At 43.3% G+C, this 18,921-nt stretch overlaps 1 protein-coding gene across 1 annotated transcript; it reads left to right on the top strand.

The window, feature by feature from the left end:
• The first annotated feature begins 13,165 nt into the window (after positions 1-13,165).
• LOC125511426 (transcription factor bHLH57-like) lies at positions 13,166-16,257 on the top strand. Its single transcript, XM_048676793.1, has 4 exons — positions 13,166-13,526; positions 13,947-14,348; positions 14,440-14,817; positions 15,753-16,257. The coding sequence occupies exons 1-4, from the start codon at positions 13,485-13,487 to the stop codon at positions 15,840-15,842; spliced, it is 912 nt and encodes a 303-aa protein (XP_048532750.1). The 5' UTR covers positions 13,166-13,484; the 3' UTR covers positions 15,843-16,257.
• The last annotated feature ends 2,664 nt before the right edge of the window (positions 16,258-18,921 follow it).

The raw sequence follows: 18,921 nt of genomic DNA, 5'->3' as shown, positions 1-18,921 counted from the left end.
ACCTCTCACAGATTGATAAACCTTAGGTCATCCACTTGAGGAAAAATTGCTATTGTCCTACAAAACTCTGCGCTTGGAGGCCCGAGACGTGTCTACAAGAATAAAGTTGCGTAGTAGACATCAAGTTCTTTTCTGGCGCCGTTGCCGGGGAGGTGAGTGCTTGAAGGTATATCTTTAGATCTTGCAATTGAATCTTTTAGTTTCTTGTTTTACCACTAGTTTGGTTTATAAAAGAAAACTACATAAAAAGATGGAATTGAGGTTGCATCATATTATTGATTATCTTTATAATGTCTTCCGTGAAAATGATGGAAAGGAAAATTGTGCTAAGTTGATAGAAGAAGAATTCAATAAAATGTTTGGCATAAATGATGAGCATGATTGCAATGTTGTTAGTATGAATTCTTTGAATATCCATGATTCCAATGATATGCAAAGCCATAAGCTTGGGGATGCTATGTTTGATGAAGATGATATTTTTAGTCCCCCAAGTTTTGATGAGAATATTTATTATGATGAAAGCATGCCTCCTATCTATGATGATTATGGTGATGACATGTATGCTATATAGAATAATGATAACCATGAAACTTTTCATCATGATTTTAATTTCCAATCACATGATAGCTATTTTATTGATTTTGCTCCCACCATTGTTCATGAGAATAAATTAGCTTATGTGGAGAGTAATAAAATTTCTATGCTTATGTATCATGAAAAGAATGATTTATATGATAGCTATATCGTTGAATTCATTCATGATGCTACTGAAAATTATTATGAGAGAGGAACATGTGCTTCTTCTTATTGCAATAATATCGAGTTTCCTCTCTATGTGTTGAAATTCTTGAAGTTATGCTTGTTCTGCCTTCCTTTGCTAGTTGATTCTTGCTCCCATGAATTGTTTGCTCACAAAATCCCTATGCATAGGAAGTGGGTTAGACTTAAATGTGCTAGTCATATGCTTCATGATGCCCTCTTCATGTTTCAATTCTTATCTTTTATGCGAGCATCATTGAAATCATCATGCCTAGCTAAAAGGCATTAAAGAAAAGCGCTTGTTGGGACACAACCCAACACCTTTACCTGCTGTTTTTGTGTGTTCACATGATTAGGTTACTGTAGTAATCATGTTTTTATTACTTTTGTTTCAATAAAGTGCCAAGTAAAGCCTTTAGGATCTTGTTGGGTGTTTGTTACTTTGATCTTGCTGAAAAACAGAAACTTTTACGCTCACGGAAATAATTCTAGTTTTTAACAGAAGAGTGAATTTGGGTTGATGTTTTTTGCAGAAGAATAATATACAAATTTCTCAGGTTGTCCTAATTTTGCAGAATTTTTGGAGTAGAAGAAGTATGGTTGGAGTACAGATTACTACAGACTGTTCTGTTTTTGAAAGATTCTGTTTTCAATGCATAGTTTGCTTGTTTTCTAGTTTCTATGGCTTATATTACTCAATATAAATTGTGGAAATGATATGATACAGTAGGCATTGTGTGAGAACAATTATGAATCTTGTCTTTGGCAGTACTAAAAGTGAAATGGTTTGCTCTTTATCATACTAACCAATCTCACAAAGTTCCGTTAAGTTTTGTGTGATTGAAGTTTTCAAGTTTTGGGTGCGATATCGATATGAGGAGAATAAGGAGTGACAAGAACTTAAGCTTGGGGATGCCCAAGGCACCCCCAAGGAAATATTCAAGGAAGGTCCAAGCAACTAAGCTTGGGGATGCCCTGGAAGGCATCCCCTCTTTCGTCTTCAACATTATCGGTAACCTCACTTGGAGCTATGTTTTTATTCGTCACATGATATGTGTTTTGCTTGGAGCTTCAATTTATCTTGTCAGGATTTGCTTGCTGTTATTTAGAATAATGTTTTGCATCTTTTATTTCAATAAAAGTGGCAATGATAGCATTTGCTATGCTTATTTTGCAGGTATACATGTTGTTGTTTGAAAACAGAAAGTTTACCACTGTTGGAAAAATTCCCTAGAAAAGTCAGAATGTGATAAAATGTTGAAACTTTTTGAAAAATGAGCTCTGATAAATTTTCTACACTGTATAAAATTTTCATAAATTTTGGAGTTAGGGAAGTATAGATACTCTTGCATTCTTTACAGACTGTACAGTTCTGGCAGATTGTTGTTATGTTTGCATTGTTTGCATATGTTTGATTGTTTACTGATTGCATTTGAGTATAGGAGTATTAAATATGCACAGGCATTTAGTATGCAATGTTAAATAATAATTTTAGTGATTTTCTACAGTATAGAATGATAAGGTTTTTGCATTGGTTTATACTAACTTATCTCACGAGTTCTTGTTGAGTTTTGTGTGGATGAAGCTTTTGAGATTTAGGAAAACCGTGATATGAGAGGAATTAGGGAGACACAAAAGATCAAGCTTGGGTATTCCCAAAGCATCCAAAGATAATATTTCAAGAAGTCTCAAGCATCTAAGCTTGGGGATGCCCCGGTAGGCATCCCACCTTTCTTTTCCAACAATTATCGGTTAGTATCAGTTGAGCCTAAGTTTTTGCTTCTTCACATGATGTGTGTCATCCTTGGTTTGTCATTTTATTTTGTTTTGCTTGCTGTTTTAATAAAGTACTTAGATCAGAAAGTTTTTAAATAAAATAGAGTTCTCAAATAGTAGTTGCCAAGGAGGCTAAGTAAGCGGCATTCACATCCCGTCAAGGAAGCTCTTTTCTATGTCATTTACTCTTGTGCTTCACTTATATCCTATGAGTAAATTATTGAATAAATTTAATGTCATGAAGTTGAAATCATATCATGCCTAGTGGTAGCTTCACAGTGGGTGTAGAAAGTGAAATCTTTTGAGGCTTGACAATCACAATATTGGTCATACAAGAAATTCATGAATAATTAGTATAAGGAAGAGAACTTTCACATATAAATACACTATCATGGAAATCTTTTGTGATTGTGAGCCCCCATCAAAATATTATATGCCAAAATTGTTGACGTTGGACAAGGAAGACAACGTAATGGTTTATGTTTCTTCATATTCACGTAGAAGTGGAGATACTAGCAATATCACAATGATGGAGTGTGTCATAATGAACGGAACGGTGGAAAGTTGCGTGGAAATATATCTCGGAATGGCTATGGAAATTCCATGATAGGTAGGTATGGTGGCTGTTTTGAGGAAGGTATTTGGTGGGTGTATGATACCGGCAAAAGGTGCGCGGTATTAGAGAGGCTAGCAATGGTGGAAGGAAGGAAAGTGCGTATAATCCATGGACTCAACATTAGTCATAAAGAAATCATATACTTATTGCAAAAATCTAGAAGTTATCAAAGCAAAGTATTACGCGCATGCTCCTAGGGGGATAGATTGGTAGGAAAAGACCATCGCTCATCCCCGACCGTCACTCATAAGCAAGACAATCAATAAATAAATCATGCTCCGACTTCATCACATAACGGTTCACCATACGTGCATGCTACGGGAATCACAAACTTTAACACAAGCATTTCTCAAATTCACAACTACTCAACTAGCATGACTCTAATATCACCATCCTCATATCTCAAAACAATTATCAAGCATCAATTTTTTTCTTAGTATTCAACACACTCAAAAGAAAGTTTTACAAATCTTGAATACCAAGCATACTATTATTAAGCAAATTACCATGCCATTAAGACTCTCAAAATAATCTAAGTGAAGCATGAGAGATCAATAGTTTCTATAAAACAAATCCACCACCGTGCTCTAAAAGATATAAGTGAAGCACTAGAGCAAAATTATATAACTCAAAAGATATAAGTGAAGCACATAGAGTAAAACTATATAGCTCAAAAGATATAACTGAAGCACATAGAGTATTCTATCAAATTCCAAATTATGTGTGGCTCCCTCAAAAGGTGTGTACATCAAGGATGATTGTGGTAAACTAACAAGCAAAGACTCAAATCATAAAAGACGCTCCAAGCAAAACACATATCATGTGGTGAATAAAAATATAGCTCCAAGTAAAGTTACCGATAGAAGTAGACGAAAGAGGGGATGCCTTCCAGTGCATCCCCAAGCGTTGGCTTTTAGGTGTCCTTATATTATCTTGGGGGTGCCATGGGCATCCCCAATCTTAGGCTCTTGCCACTCCTTGTTCCATAATCCATCAAATCTTTACCCAAAACTTGAAAACTTCACAACACAAAACTTAAAGTAGAAAACTAGTGAGCTCCGTTAGCGAAAGAAAACAAAAGACCACTTCAAGGTACTGTAATGAACTAATTATTTATTTATATGGGTGTTATACCTACTTTATTCCAACTTCTCTATGGATTATAAACTATTTTACAAGCCATAGCTTCATCAAAATAAGCAAACAACACACGAAAAACAGAATCTGTCAAAAGCAGAACAGTCTGTAGTAATCTGTCGCTAGCGCAAGATCTGGAAGCACAAAAATTCTAAAATAAATTGCTGGACGTTAGTAATTTATATATTAATCATCTTCAAAAATAATTAACTAAATAGCACTTTCCAAATAAAAATGACAGCAGTTCTCGTGAGCGCTAAAGTTTCTGTTTTTTACAGCAAGTTAAACAAGACTTTCCCCAAGTCTTCCCAACGGTTCTACTTGGCACAAACACTAAATAAACACAAAAAACACAACCAAAAACAGAGGCTAAATAAATTATTTATTGCTAAACAGGAGCAAAAAGCAAGGAAGAAAAATAAAATTGGTTTGCCTCCCAACAAGCGCTATTGTTTAACGCCCCTAGCTAGGCATAACAAGCAAGAATAGATCTAGGTATTGCCATATTTGATAGGCAATTAATCAATGAGGCATCTATCTCCCTTAGGTATTTATTTATTTCTAGTGATTATAAAACTCTAAGGCACAAGATCAAAAAATTCATTTGTAGCAATTGGTTCCTTAATTATAGCAAAAAGATTGGGATGAATACTTATAGATTTAAGATCTGTAGTTTCCTTACTAGATGATTCACCCTTATTTTTAGGAACATACATAAGCTTGGAAATTTTAGTAGGAGGACTTGGAGTATTCTTTACGGAAGAAAAAGCGGTTCCCAAGTTCGCAATGATACCCTCAAGTTTATCGATTCTAGTGGAATCTAGATTTATTTTTTCATTAACTATGGGTTCCTTTTCCTTAATATTTTTCAAAGTCATTCCTACCTTAGATCTATATTGGGTAATTTGATTGTGGATCTTTTTATCTAGATTTTCAATTAATTCAATGGTAGCAACTTTATTTTCAATAATTTCAAGTCTTTGCATAACATGCTCCAAAGTTAACACAGTTCCATTAACGAAAAGAGGTGGTGAGCCAAATAAATTTAACATAGCATTATACGAATCAAAAGTATGGCTACCCAAGAAATTCCCTTCGGTAATGGTATCAGGGATATATGTATACCAAGGACTAGCACCTACATAAAAATTGCGGAGAAGAACTGAAGTAGATTGCTTCCTGGTAGATCTATTTTGAGCATTGAAAATTCTATACCAAGCATCTTTTAGATTTTCTCCCTCCCTTTGTTTTAAATTTAGAACTTCATTCTCGGGAAACAACGGAGAAGATATGAGACTAGCCATAAAGACAAGCAAGCAAACTAACACACAAGCAAACAAAAAGCAAATGGGCAAAAGAAGCAAATAGAGAGGGAGGATAGAGAGAGAGGGCGAATAAAACGACAAGGGTGAATTGGGGGAGAGGAAAACGAGAGGCAAATGGCAAATAATGTAATGCGGGAGAAAGGGTTTGTGATGGGTACTTGGTATGTTGACTTTTGCGCAGACTCCCCGGCAACGGCGCCAGAAATTCTTCTTGCTACCTCTTGAGCACTGCGTTGGATTTCCCCGAAGAGGAGAGGATGATGCAGCAAAGTAGCGTAAGTATTTCCCTCAGTTTTTGAGAACCAAGGTATCAATCCAGTAGAAGGCCACGCACAAGTCCCTTGTACCTACACAAAAACAATAGCTCAATGCAACCAACGCGCTTAGGGGTTGTCAATCCCTTCACGGTCACTTATGAAAGTGAGATCTGATAGAGATGATAAATAATATTTTTGGTATTTTTGGTATAGAGATGCAAAGTAAAAAGTAAAAGCAAAGTAAAAGCAAAGCAATAATAAAGTGATGGAGATTAATATGATGAGAAAGAGACCCGGGGGCCATAGGTTTCACTAGTGGCTTCTCTCAAGAGCATAAGTATTCTACGGTGGGTGAACAAATTACTGTTGAGCAATTGACAGAATTGAGCATAGTTATGAGAATATCTAGGTATGATCATGTATATAGGCATCACGTCTGAGACAAGTAGACCGACTCCTGCCTGCATCTACTACTATTACTCCACTCATCGACCGCTATCCAGCATGCATCTAGAGTATTAAGTTAAAAACAGAGTAACGCCTTAAGCAAGATGACATGATGTAGAGGGATAGTTTCATGCAATATGATAAAAAACCCATCTTGTTATCCTCGATGGCAACGATACAATACGTGCCTTGCTGCCCCTTCTGTCACTGGAAAAGGACACCGCAAGATCGAACCCAAAGCTAAGCACTTCTCCCATGGCAAGAACAACCAATCTAGTAGGCCAAACCAAACTGATAATTCGAAGAGACTTGCAAAGATAACCAATCATACATAAAAGAATTCAGAGAAGATTCAAATATTATTCATAGATAGACTTGATCATAAACCCACAATTCATCGATCTCAACAAACACACCGCGAAAAGAAGATTACATCGAATAGATCTCCACGAGAGAGGGGGAGAACATTGTATTGAGATCCAAAAAGAGAGAAGAAGCCATCTAGCTACTAACTATGGACCCGTAGGTCTGAAGTAAACTACTCACACTTCATCGGAGAGGATTGGATGATGATGTAGAAGCCCTCCGTGATCGATGCCCCCTCCGACGGAGCTCCGGAACAGGCCCCAAGATGGGATCTCGTGGGTACAGAAAGTTGCGGCGGTGGAATTAGGTTTTGGCTCCGTATCTCATCGTTTGGGAGAACGTGGGTATATATAGGAGGAAGAAGTACGTCGGTGGAGCAACAGGGGGCCCACGAGGGTGGGGGGGGCGCCAGGTAGGGTAGGGCACGCCCCCTACCTCGTGGCCTCCTGTTACGTGCCTTGACGTAGGGTCCAAGTCTCCTGAGTTGTATTCGGTGAGAAAATCACGTTCCCGAAGGTTTCATTCCGTTTGGACTCCGTTTGATATTCCTTTTCTTCGAAACCCTAAAACAGGCAAAAAACAACAATTTTGGGTTGGGCCTCCGGTTAATAGGTTAGTCCCAAAAATAATATAAAAGTGTATAATAAAGCCCAATAATGTCCAAAACAGTAGATAATATAGCATGGAGCAATCAAAAATTATAGATACGTTGGAGACGTATCATGGGGTAATCTTTGCATAGGGGTTGATGCACGTTTTTATTATCTTTTCTCCAACGGAAACTTTGGGGACTCTTTATATTTCTTTGTTTGTGTTGAGTATTATGAATATGAACTTGCTTTGGTGTTATCGTAGTACGGACTATAGGATAGATCGAACGGAAAAAATAGCTTTGTGTTATTTAGTACGGACTCTTGAATAGATTGAACGAAAAGAATAGCTTTGAGGTGGTTTAGTACCCTACAAACAATTCCTATCTTTTGTTATCCGCTAATAGGAACTTGGGAGTGATTCTTCGTTACACTTTGAGGGATAATCATATGATCCAACTATGTTACCATTGTTGAGAGGTTGCACTAGCGAAAGTACGGACCCTATGCCTTGTTTTTAAACATTGAAATACCGTTTTTGTGCCCGTTTACTATTTGCTAACTTGCTGTTTTTATTTATTTAGATTATAAAAATATATTTCTACCATTCGTATTACACTTTTATCACCATCTCTTCGCCGAACTAGTGCACCTATACAATTTGCCATTGTATTGGGTGTGTTGGGGACACAAGAGATTTCTTGTATTTGGTTGCAGGGTCGTTTGAGAGAGACCATCTTCATCCTACACCTTTCACGGATTGATAAATCTTAGGCCATCCACTTTGAGGGAAAATTGCTACTGTCCTACAAAACTCTGCGCTTGGAGCTGAGCATGTGTCTACAAGAATAAAGTTGCGTAGTAGACATCATTGATGCTTCACTATATCATTTTGAGAGTCTCTAAATAGCATGGTAATTTGTTTTGGTTATGAATTTAGTCCTAATATGATAGGCATCCAAGAGGGATATAAAAAAAACTTTCATATAAAGTGCATTGAATACTATGCGAAGTTTGATTCATTATGATTGTTTTGAGGTATGAAGATGGTGATATTAGAGTCATGCTAGTGAGTAGTTCTGAATTTGAGAAATACTTGTGTTAAAGTTTGTGATTCCCGTAGCATGCACGTATGGTGAACCGTTATGTGATGAAGTCGGAGCATGATTTATTTATTGATTATCTTCCTTATGAGTGGCGGTCCTAATAGATTTTCGCAATAAGGATGCGAGTTCTTTATGACTAATGTTGAGTCCATGGATTATACGCACTTTCACTCTTCCACCATTGTTAACCTCTCTAGTCCCATGCAACTTTCACCGATGCCATACACTCATCATATACCTTCCTCAAAACAGCCACCATACCTACCTATTATGGCATTTCCATAGCCATTCTGAGATATATTGCCATGCAACTTTCTATCGTTCCGTTTATTTTGACATGCTCCATCATTGTCATATTGCTTTGCATGATCATGTAGTTGACATCGTATTTGTGGCAAAGCCATCGTTCATAATTCTTTCATACATGTCACTCTTGATTCATTGCACATCCCGGTACACCGCCGGAGGCATTCATATAGAGTCATATTTTGTTCTAAGTATCAAGTTGTAATTCTTGAGTTGTAAGTAAATAAAAGTGTGTTGATCTTCATTTTTAGAGCATAGTCCCATGTGAGGAAAGGATGATGGAGACCATGATTCCCCACAAGTCGGGATCAGACTCCGGACAAAAAATAAAAAAAAAATAAAAAAAGAGGCCAAAAAAGAGAGGGCCTAAAAAAATGAGAGAAAAGAGAGAAGGGCAATGCTACTATCCTTTTACCACACTTGTGCTTCAAAGTAGCACCATGATCTTCATGATAGAGAGTCTCCTATGTTGTCACTTTCGTATACTAGTGGGAATTTTCATTATAGAACTTGGCTTGTATATTTCAATGATGGGCTTCCTCAAATTGCTCTAGATCTTCGTGAGCAAGCGAGTTGGATGCACACCCACTTAGTTTCTTTTAGAGCTTTCAAACACTTATAGCTCTAGTGCATCCGTTGCATGGCAATCCCTAATCACTCACATTGATATCTATTGATGGGCATCTCCATAGCCCGTTGATATGCCTAGTTGATGTGAGAATATCTCCTTCTTTTTGTCTTCTCCACAACCACCTTCTATTCCACCTATAGTGATATGTCCATGGCTCACGCTCATGTATTGCGTGAAAGTTGAAAAAGTTTGAGAACATCAAAAGTATGAAATAATTGTTTGGCTTGTCATCGGGGTTGTGCATGATTTGAATATTTTGTGTGATGAAGATGGAGCATAGCCATACTATATTATTTTGTAGGGCTAACTTTCTTTAGCCATGTTATTTTGAGAAGACATGATTGCTTTATTAGTATGCTTGAAGTATTATTATTTTTATGTCAATAATAAAATTTTGTTTTGAATCTTATGGATCTGAACATTCATGCCACAATAGAGAAAATTACATGGATAAATATGTTAGGTAGCATTCCACATCAAAAATTCTGTTTTTATCATTTACCTACTCGAGGACGAGCAAGAATTAAGCTTGGGGATGGTTGATACGTCTCCAACGTATCTATAATTTTTGATTGTTCCATTCTATTATATTATCTATCTTGGATGTTTTATATGCATTTATACGCTATTTTATATGATTTTTGGGACTAACCTATTAACCTAGAGCCCAGTGCCAGTTTCTGTTTTTCCTTGTTTTTGAGCTTTGCAAAAAAGGAATATAAAACGGAGTCCAATTGACCTAAAAATTTACGGATAATATTTTAGGAAAATATAAAAAATAGTGGAATGAAAAGATATCGAGAAGAGTCCCGAGGCCACCACAAAGGTGGAGGGCGCCCTCACCCACTAGGGCACGCCATCCGTCCTTTCTCGTGGCCCCCCTTGACCTGTCCCCGGCGCCAATGCCTCTTATAAATCCCCCAAACCCCAGAACAAAACCTAGATCGGGAGTTCCGCCGCCGCAAGGCTCTGTAGCCACCAAAAACCAATCGGACCCTGTTCTGGCACCCTGCCGGAGGGGGGAAATCATCACCGGTGGCGATCTTCATCATCCCGACGCTCTCCATGACGAGGAGGGAGTAGTTCACCCTCGAGGCTGAGGGTATGTACCAGGAGCTATGTGTTTGATCTCTCCCTCTCGTGTTCTTGATATGGCACGATCTTGATGTATCGCGAGCTTTGCTATTATAGTTGGATCTTATGATGTTTCTCCCCCCTCTTTCCTCTTGAAATTGATTGAGTTTTCCTTTTGAAGTTATCTTATCGGATTGAGACTTTAAGGATTTGAGAACACTTGATGTATGTTTTGCATGTGCTTATCTGTGGTGACAATGGAATATTCACGTGATCTACTTGATGTATGTTTTCGTGATCAACTTGCGGGTTCTGTGACCTTGTGAACTTATGCATAGCGGTTGGCACACGTTTTCGTCTTGATCTCCGGTATAAATTTTGAGGCACTCTTTGAAGTTATTTGTGTTGGTTTGAATAGATGAATCTGAGATTGTGTGATGCATTTCGTATAATCAAACCCGCGGGTACTTGTGGTGACATTGGAGTATCTAAGTGACATTAGGGTTTTGGTTGATGTGTGTCTTAAGGTGTTATTTTAGTACGAACTCTAGGGCTGTTTGTGACATTTATAAGAATAGTCCAATAGATCGATTAGAAAGAATAACTTTGAGGTGGTTTTGTACCCTACAATAATCACTTCGTTTATTCTCCGCTATTAGTGACTTTGGAGTGAACCCTGGGCCTTGTTTCTAAGCATTGTAATACTGTTTTCGCTCACTTTTGTTACTTGCTACCTTGCTATTTTTATATTTTCAGATTACAAAAATTTATACCTACCATCCATATTGCACTTGTATCTCCATCTCTTCTCCGAACTAGTACACCTATATAATTTAACATTGTATTGGGTGTGTTGGTGGACACAAGAGACTCTTTATTATTTGGTTGCAGGGTTGTTGAGAGAGATCATCTTCATCCTACGCCTCCCACGGATTGATAAATCTTAGGTCATCCACTTGAGGGAAATTTGCTATTGTTCTACAAAACTCTGCGCTTGAAGGCCCAACACGAATCTACAAGAAGAAGGTTGCGTAGTAGACATCACTACGTTGGAAACACCATGATCAAAAATTCTAAATATGTTTGAGACTGAAATTTTGTTTTGGTACTCCAGGTACACGGAGCTCGTTTTTTTGAAACATACAAAACAAGTGTTTCAGTGCTTCAAAAATTCTGAAAAAAAATCCACAATATCATACGGATGTACTGACATGCGGGCTACACAAAAAAGACAAATCGCTGACATTGGAAACGGTGAACAGTATGTGCACACAAACTGTTCACTATATAAAACCAACTATTGTCTCTTTTTTTTGTAGCTCATGAATCAATGTACTTTTCGATGAAACTTTATACATGTGTAGTACACATTTATATGTCATATGGATTTTTGATTTTTGAATGTTTCAGAAAAAGTCTCCATGTAGGCCGAGCACCAAAACGCTATCCTTTCCCCTCTGTTGCTGTTCTTGGGGACTATCCTCGAAGTAATGGGTGCAATTGGTGGATGATCTACCGTAAAAAGGTGCTACAAGATCAAACTTGTCCTGCTCCTGCGTGGTTAAATGTGAAAACATAGTTACAAAAAATCTGAATTTAATTTGTGACAAACATTGGTGAATGTTTCACATGCATGCAAAGTTTCATGATGGGATGACATCCAGAGAGGTTTAAAGAAAAAAATAGTGCTTCAAAATGCTTTAAAAATAGGGAAACGTTACCTTTCAGCTGGCGGATCGTGCTCTCGCATCTGCCGTGCGCGGAGCCGTTGGATCACTTTTGATCAACAGTCCATGTGTACGTACAGATTCTACGCCTCGCGTCCGCCGTCCACGGAAGCCAACCCACCCACTGTATGCATTAGGATTTTGCAACATCATTCATGTTTCTGAAACATAGGAAATGCCGCAGTGGCACCACGATGCGGACTAAAAATTTCTGTAACATAATATCTATTATAAAAAAAATCTGCAACATTATCTTTGTTGCAAAAAGAAAATCTACAACACAACCTTTGTTACAAATGTTTTCCGCAACAAGACCTCTGTTGCAGAAAAATGTAAAAATTCGGTAACAAGACTTTGTTGCAAAAAACAATCCGCAACACAATCAATGTTACAAAAACAATAGTCCGCAACCTATTCTTTTTTCACAAAATATTTCCGCAACAAGGTCTCTGTTGCAAAGTAGAGGAAAACATTCAATCTAGATTGTGCCTAATCAAACGGCTCGCGCGAGCCCACGCGTAGCAGTCCCCTTCAAAATAGCAATTTTGGATCATCTGCGCGGAGCATTAGGAATGCTTTTCCTTTACGAAACTTGGCATGCAAGGGAAGCATTCGATAATGTTTGTTTTTCTGAACATTTTATACATTTCACTGGTCATTCAGGTGCATATACTCAGGGTCCGCTGAAAACACCACTTCACATCCGGATGAAACACATGCGAGCGATCTGGCCTTCAAACATAAATAAAAGCCGTGTGTTACAAGTTCCCAACAAAAAAAAAACTCTATTTTTACAGAAATGTACTCCGTGGACGGCGGCCTAGCCAGGGGCGCAAAGCGGGCGGAGCTGCCGGCCCCCACCCGTCGCCTGCCGCTGTCCTCGGGCCGGACAAATCCGCCGCGCCAATCCCCTCTTCCTCCTCAGTCCCCTGCCGCTGCCTGCACCGTCAATAACTCATTACCTTGTTACACTGATCAATCGCTTCGAATTAATCCCTACTGCCATTGCCATGGCCTACCCAGCTTCATCCATCCATCCATCTCTCTCTCTCCCTCTCACCCCCACACATGCAACAAGAGACAACTCCTCCGTCCCCTATCTTAGGTTGTTGCCCTCCCTTGCCTTTGCCTTGCCACTGCTGCTACAAGTAGCACCAGCTGTAGAGTGGAGAGGGAGGGAGGGAGGGGAGCCCATATTTATTGCAACAGTAGAGCTGCTCCACTTACACTGGAGAAGGAGGAGAGGAGGAGCAGCAAGAGAGGAGGAGGAGCTGCTGTTGCTCGCTCGCTGCCCCAGGGGCTCATTACTGATTAGCGCAGTTATTGCCACCCCTGTTTGGTGTGGAGACACACTCCGTCTAACAGTAATGGAGAGGATGCAGCTGCAAGGCCCCATCATCACCTCCCTGGTAAGCCCCGCACCTCCGTCCTCCCCTTCAATTCGCCTCAGTAATTGAGCGTGCGTGCGCGCGCGCAGCTTCCGTTCCAGCTCTCTGGTATGGAGCGAGCGCCGTATTAACTGCCACTGCTCGCTCGCCGCTCGCTGCGGCATGGCAGCTTCCCTTCCCTTCCCTTCCCTTCCCTTCCCTTCTCGTGCGTGCGTTTACTCTAGTTTAGTGCCTCGTTTCTTCCTTCCCCGGTGCCACTCCAATGGCTAGCCTCAGTAACTAGCCCTGTCCGCGCACGCTCGCGCCATTCAATGCCTCGTCGTAGCGTCTCTTTTATGGCCTTGCCGCGGTTGCTTCTTCTTGCTAACGTGTTGCTTTCTTCCCTGTGCTGTTGCGTGTTCTTCTTCTCGGCTCATGGTGGTGGTGGTGGTGATGGATCAGTGCTGGGCGGACCAGGCGGCGGCGAGCGCGAGCGCCGCGCAGGTGCCTTTCTTGGCGCTCCTCCAGGGCGCCACCATGGGGGACGGCGGACCAGGGGTGAAGCGGGAGTCTTACGGCGTCGCCGCTGGCTTCGCGTGCCGGCCGGCTGCGTCCGACGTCGACCTGCTCGAGAGCTGCGTCACGCAGCTGCCGGCGCCCCCGGTGGTCGAGGCGCCGGCGACGAAGCGGAGGAAGCGGCCGCGGACGCGCCCGCGCGCGCCCCCGCCGGAGAAGCGCAAGAAGCCGGAGGAGGCCGAGTGCCAGCGGATGACACACATCGCCGTCGAGCGCAACCGTCGCCGCCTCATGAACGACCACCTCGCCTCCCTCCGCGCCCTCATCCCCTCCGATTACATCCCACGAGTAAGCCATCTCGCACTCATCAAATGAGATTGATTTGTCGCCGCAAGAACCCTCCCCGGTCTTACGTACGTCTGCAATGAATGCACCCTAGGGTGACCAGGCGACGGTGGTGGGGGGAGCCATCGACTACGTGAAGCAGCTGGAGCAGCAGCTGGTGGCGCTGCAGGCGTTGGCGGCGGCGCAGCGCGGTGAGGGGCCCGTGGGGACGGCGGCCACGGCGGCGTCGGACGGCGTGTTCGTGTCGCCGCAGTACACGAGCTTCTCCCAGGCCGGCGGCATCGGCGGCGGCGTGGACGTGGAGGCGATGGCCGCGGTGGGGGGCCACGTGCGGCTGCGCGTCGCAGGGAGGCGGTGGCCAGGGCGGCTCGTGCGCGCCGTGGCCGCCATGGAGAACCTCCGCATGGCCGTGCTGCACCTCGCCGTCACCTCCGTGGGCCACGACGCCGTGGTCTACTGCTTCAACCTTAAGGTAGCTAATCAGTCATCTCAAAGCTACACCAATTTAACGTCTCATCTTGACTTTGCTTAACTTTAACCGCCCCGCCCTTTGCTTTCCTGCTCCAGCGTTTTCGTTCTTCACTGTATTTCACTGCCGCAAATTGTGGCCATTTTGTTCTCATTACAGACGATAGTTGCCTTAGCCATTTGATTACTAGGAAACAAAGGCTACCCTATTTTTGGTCCGTAGCTTGATCCACAGTAGAACGCACGCCCTTAGAAATGTGAACGAGGTTTGAGAAAAACAAGCTAATTCAAAAATAGATTGAAATTGGTTGCTACTTGTACTGAGTACAGTCAATGAGTCTTGGTTTTCGTTGGATAAAAAGCTAGGGTAGAATCAAAATTGACAAAACTGATTACTACACTAGAGATGTGTCTGGGTTCCATGGTGCATGATGTGTGTCGCGCGTGTCATCGTGTGTGGTACCTGCCTGCGGAAAGCGAACTCGCCGTTTTTGCGGATGGACTGGAGCGTGGCGTGCGTGGGATTTCGAGGTGTAGCATTTTTGGATTTCGAGCGAGATCGGCAGTGGCCACTCGTACGTACGTACGTACGTACGTACACTTTTCCGTTGGAGATGGTGTAGGTTGGAGTATGTAGCTGGAGCGTTTGGAATACGATGGACGCCGCCGGGTACACCGTACAGACAGCTCTGCTTAATCGACAACTACGTGGTTGCAAGCCCCAGCTTTCGTCCCGTGTCTTTTTCCTCTTGTCATGGATCAAACGAACAAAACAACCTAAATACACAGACTACATGCATGCATGCATGCATGCATGCCAGACCTAACAAACTTTGTACGTATCCCCGGAGCCATGTTTCCCCTACGTGTAGCGTGGTTTCTACTTTCTACGGTGAATTTTGTGGTTGCTTCTAATGCCGTGTGTTTCTATGACTGCAGATGGAGGACGGGTGCGAGGTGTCGACGGCGGACGAGGTGGCCACGGTGGTGCACCAGATCTTCGCCTACGCCGCCGGCTCATGCTGCTAGCTGAGGCGCGCGCCGGCCGGACGGCGAGTGGGCGACGACGACGCCGACGACGCCGAAGCTAACACGTACTACCCCGTAGTTCAAGGAGCCCGAGCGAGCAGATGGGCTTGCAACACGTAGTAGGCGACGATAAGTCAAAGTGGCAGATCAGATGAGCACGGAGGACGGCGATGGCGTCAGAGCACAGCACCGGCTGGCCCAGGCTCGCTACCTCTGCTCTACTGCTGCACGGCCGCTGCTCACCCGGCCGGCCGCGGCAGGGGAGAAGAGCAAGGAACAGTGCATCTTTTTCCTTTTCCTTTTTCCTCTTCTTCTTCCTCGGCCCTCGAGCTTCGCTGTGCGCTCCGGTCGCCGTGTGGTTGCATCCATCCATTCTCTATCGTACTGCCACGAATCTGATATCGCTGTTCGATTCCGTGCGGCGCATGCATGCGCCTCTCTGCCATGGCCTGCCCGCGCGCGCGTCCTGTGCTGTCGCTGCAGCCGGGCTCTGCCTCTTGCCTCTGCCCCTCGTGGGGAGGAGGGGCAGGCTTTGCCTCATCGGGCGCTGTTGCCGTGTACTCTAGCGCTGGACTTTGCCTCTGGGAGGGGGCTATCGGCATCAGGGCTAGCTGTGCCTGTGCCTGTGCGTAGCCCTACGCGACACGCTCGGCGTAGCACGGCAGCGTTGGCGGGTCAATGCCTGCCCTGCCCTGTGCTGTTCCATCATTGCGGGTGACGCGAGGGCTTTTGGTCTCGCCATAGCCGATTCGATTCTGTTTCTCTTCCGATGCCGCACGCGAACGGTGTATGTAGAGCAGGTCGAGTCAAGGAGAGGACGGCCGCGCCGTGCGCCTCCGTTTATCATTATCGGCGTGCGCTGTGCCGTGCCGTGTCGTGTCGTCCCGTGCGTGTGCGGCCCCGGCTGGGCGTCTATAGACTGACTAGCGACAGCTATAGGTACTGCATTGCAACGTTGGTACTACGTTGAGTAGCTACAGCTAAATTTGGGGCAAATATGAGGAGGCCCGGACGCGTCCGTCATCTGATAGACAGACCTCATCATATATTGCACCAAGTTGATCAAGTTCACCAAACCCAATGCCCTTCTCTCGTGTCCGCCCTCCATTTCTCACGTTCTAGTCGTCGCCGTCATCCACCCTTGCTCCCCCATCAGCACCGTCACCTCCACTCGTCGCCCGATGTCATCGCCGGGTACCCCGCCCCCACCGCCACCACACATGTTACCTTGGCGTCATTTATGGGGCTCTCGCCCATGGCAATGAGCCGGCCAAGGATGTTGTGGACCTCGACGACGATATGTCCCCTCCGATGCGCTGGTCACCCCTCAACCGTCCATCCTACCGTCGGCAGTGAATTACATACGGATTTATGGAAAAGCAAGCGTCGGACGACGAGGTGTGTGACTCGCAACAACTCCAACGGGCACAGAGAAGCACATGCAGCGTCGGCGTCTGGTCTCCCAGCTCCCACTCGACGGAATGTCCCAGCAGGAGAAGATACATTTTTCACTCCATTTTGTATCCCTTTGTTCGTTACAATCGTTATGCCACTGGATCAATTAGTTGCATATGCCATTGAATGAATTCATTGCATATTCCATTAGTTTATTTAGAATCATGATCATTTTACGAGAATTACACTGCCGAGATGATTGCCGAGGGTCAAGAGCCTACAGACGGCATGGAATATGAGTTGGGGATCGAAATTATCCTATGTTTAATGTTGGGGAAACATCGCGTACTATGAAGAAAAAAACGGCAAAGGCACCCAAGGCAAAAAGTGCGGCATTCACAACATTTAAGATATCTTGTTAGTCAAAGCTTGTCTGGCCAGAAGCATGGACCCTATATGTGGCATGGAGGAAAAGGACTACAAGTATTATGAGAAGATTCACTAGCACTATAATGAATACAATGAATATGTGGAGCTCCATCCTATCATTATCACCCGCAATATGGCCTCTCTCCAACATAGATGGTCCATCATCCAAGAATATGTGAATAAGTTGCCAGCCACTATGCTTCCGCGCTTGGCCGAAATCAAAGTGGGATTGGAGACCAAAGTCATGTAAGTTGAATTGCAAAGTTTGTCATAATTTGCATTGCTAGTTTTTAATGTCGGATTCTCATGATTGCTTTATTGCTTGATAGATGGTGTTGGCCGTCGCTTTGTTTCAACAAATCAAGAGGAAGCAATTAGGTTTTAGCCATTGCTGGATCAAATTGAATGGTCAGCCAAAGTGGAATCAATTTGTAGAAGACCTCGAGAAAGGCAATAAAAGTTTGAAGACAAATGATGGCTATAGCTCCCACCAATACATTGGAGTGGATGCCAAAGAGGAAGAAGTTGTAGGGGAGAATGGAAGAGCCACCGTGCCAAAGAATAACCGACAAGTGATGGGAAAAAAGTGGGAGAAGGGAGGGCCGGCCGTGACACAACGGCGACAAAATTGTCCACCACATGGATGTGCATTCTTTTCACAATGGAGAAAAAGAAAGAGGAGAGGTACAAGTTCATGTTGGATGCAAAAAAAAGGATGGGTTCGGACCGAGAGAGGGTCAACAAAAAACTGTAAATTGAGAGGGAGAAGATAGAGTTGGAGAAGCGAGAGTCGTGTCTCAAATGGGAGCTTGAGAAGGGTCAGGCTTGTGGATCAACAGAGCTTGAGAAGGAGAGGTTGCAACTCGCTCAAGACACGGAGGATTCAAGGATTTCGTTGGCGGGCGCGAGACTCTTGGATGAGCAAGCAAGGAAGTGGCCCGAGGGGGAAGAGGAATGAGATCAACCAGCGTAGGGAGTATGTTGTGCCAGAGCGTCGATGGCAGCCGCGACAGAGCAAGCAACATGGATGGCAACCAGCAAGTGATTCATCACGTTGGCCGGACATGGCCCAGACTTGAATTTTATTTTGGCATGTCCGAATTGTTGAACTGTGATTTATCTTGCTTTGTTGCATTGTTGAATTGTGATGAATTTGTGCTATATGATTCACGTGCATGGATTCCATGGATTTGAGGAGTGTGATTGCCCGACATGATATATGAGGACTCGTCCGGCGCTGTCCGGGGTCATGCCC

This window comes from Triticum urartu, chromosome 5, assembly GCF_003073215.2.
Source record: "Triticum urartu cultivar G1812 chromosome 5, Tu2.1, whole genome shotgun sequence".
In the NCBI taxonomy this organism is placed as follows: Eukaryota; Viridiplantae; Streptophyta; class Magnoliopsida; order Poales; family Poaceae; genus Triticum; species Triticum urartu.
This window is presented reverse-complemented; position numbering and strand designations above follow the sequence as displayed.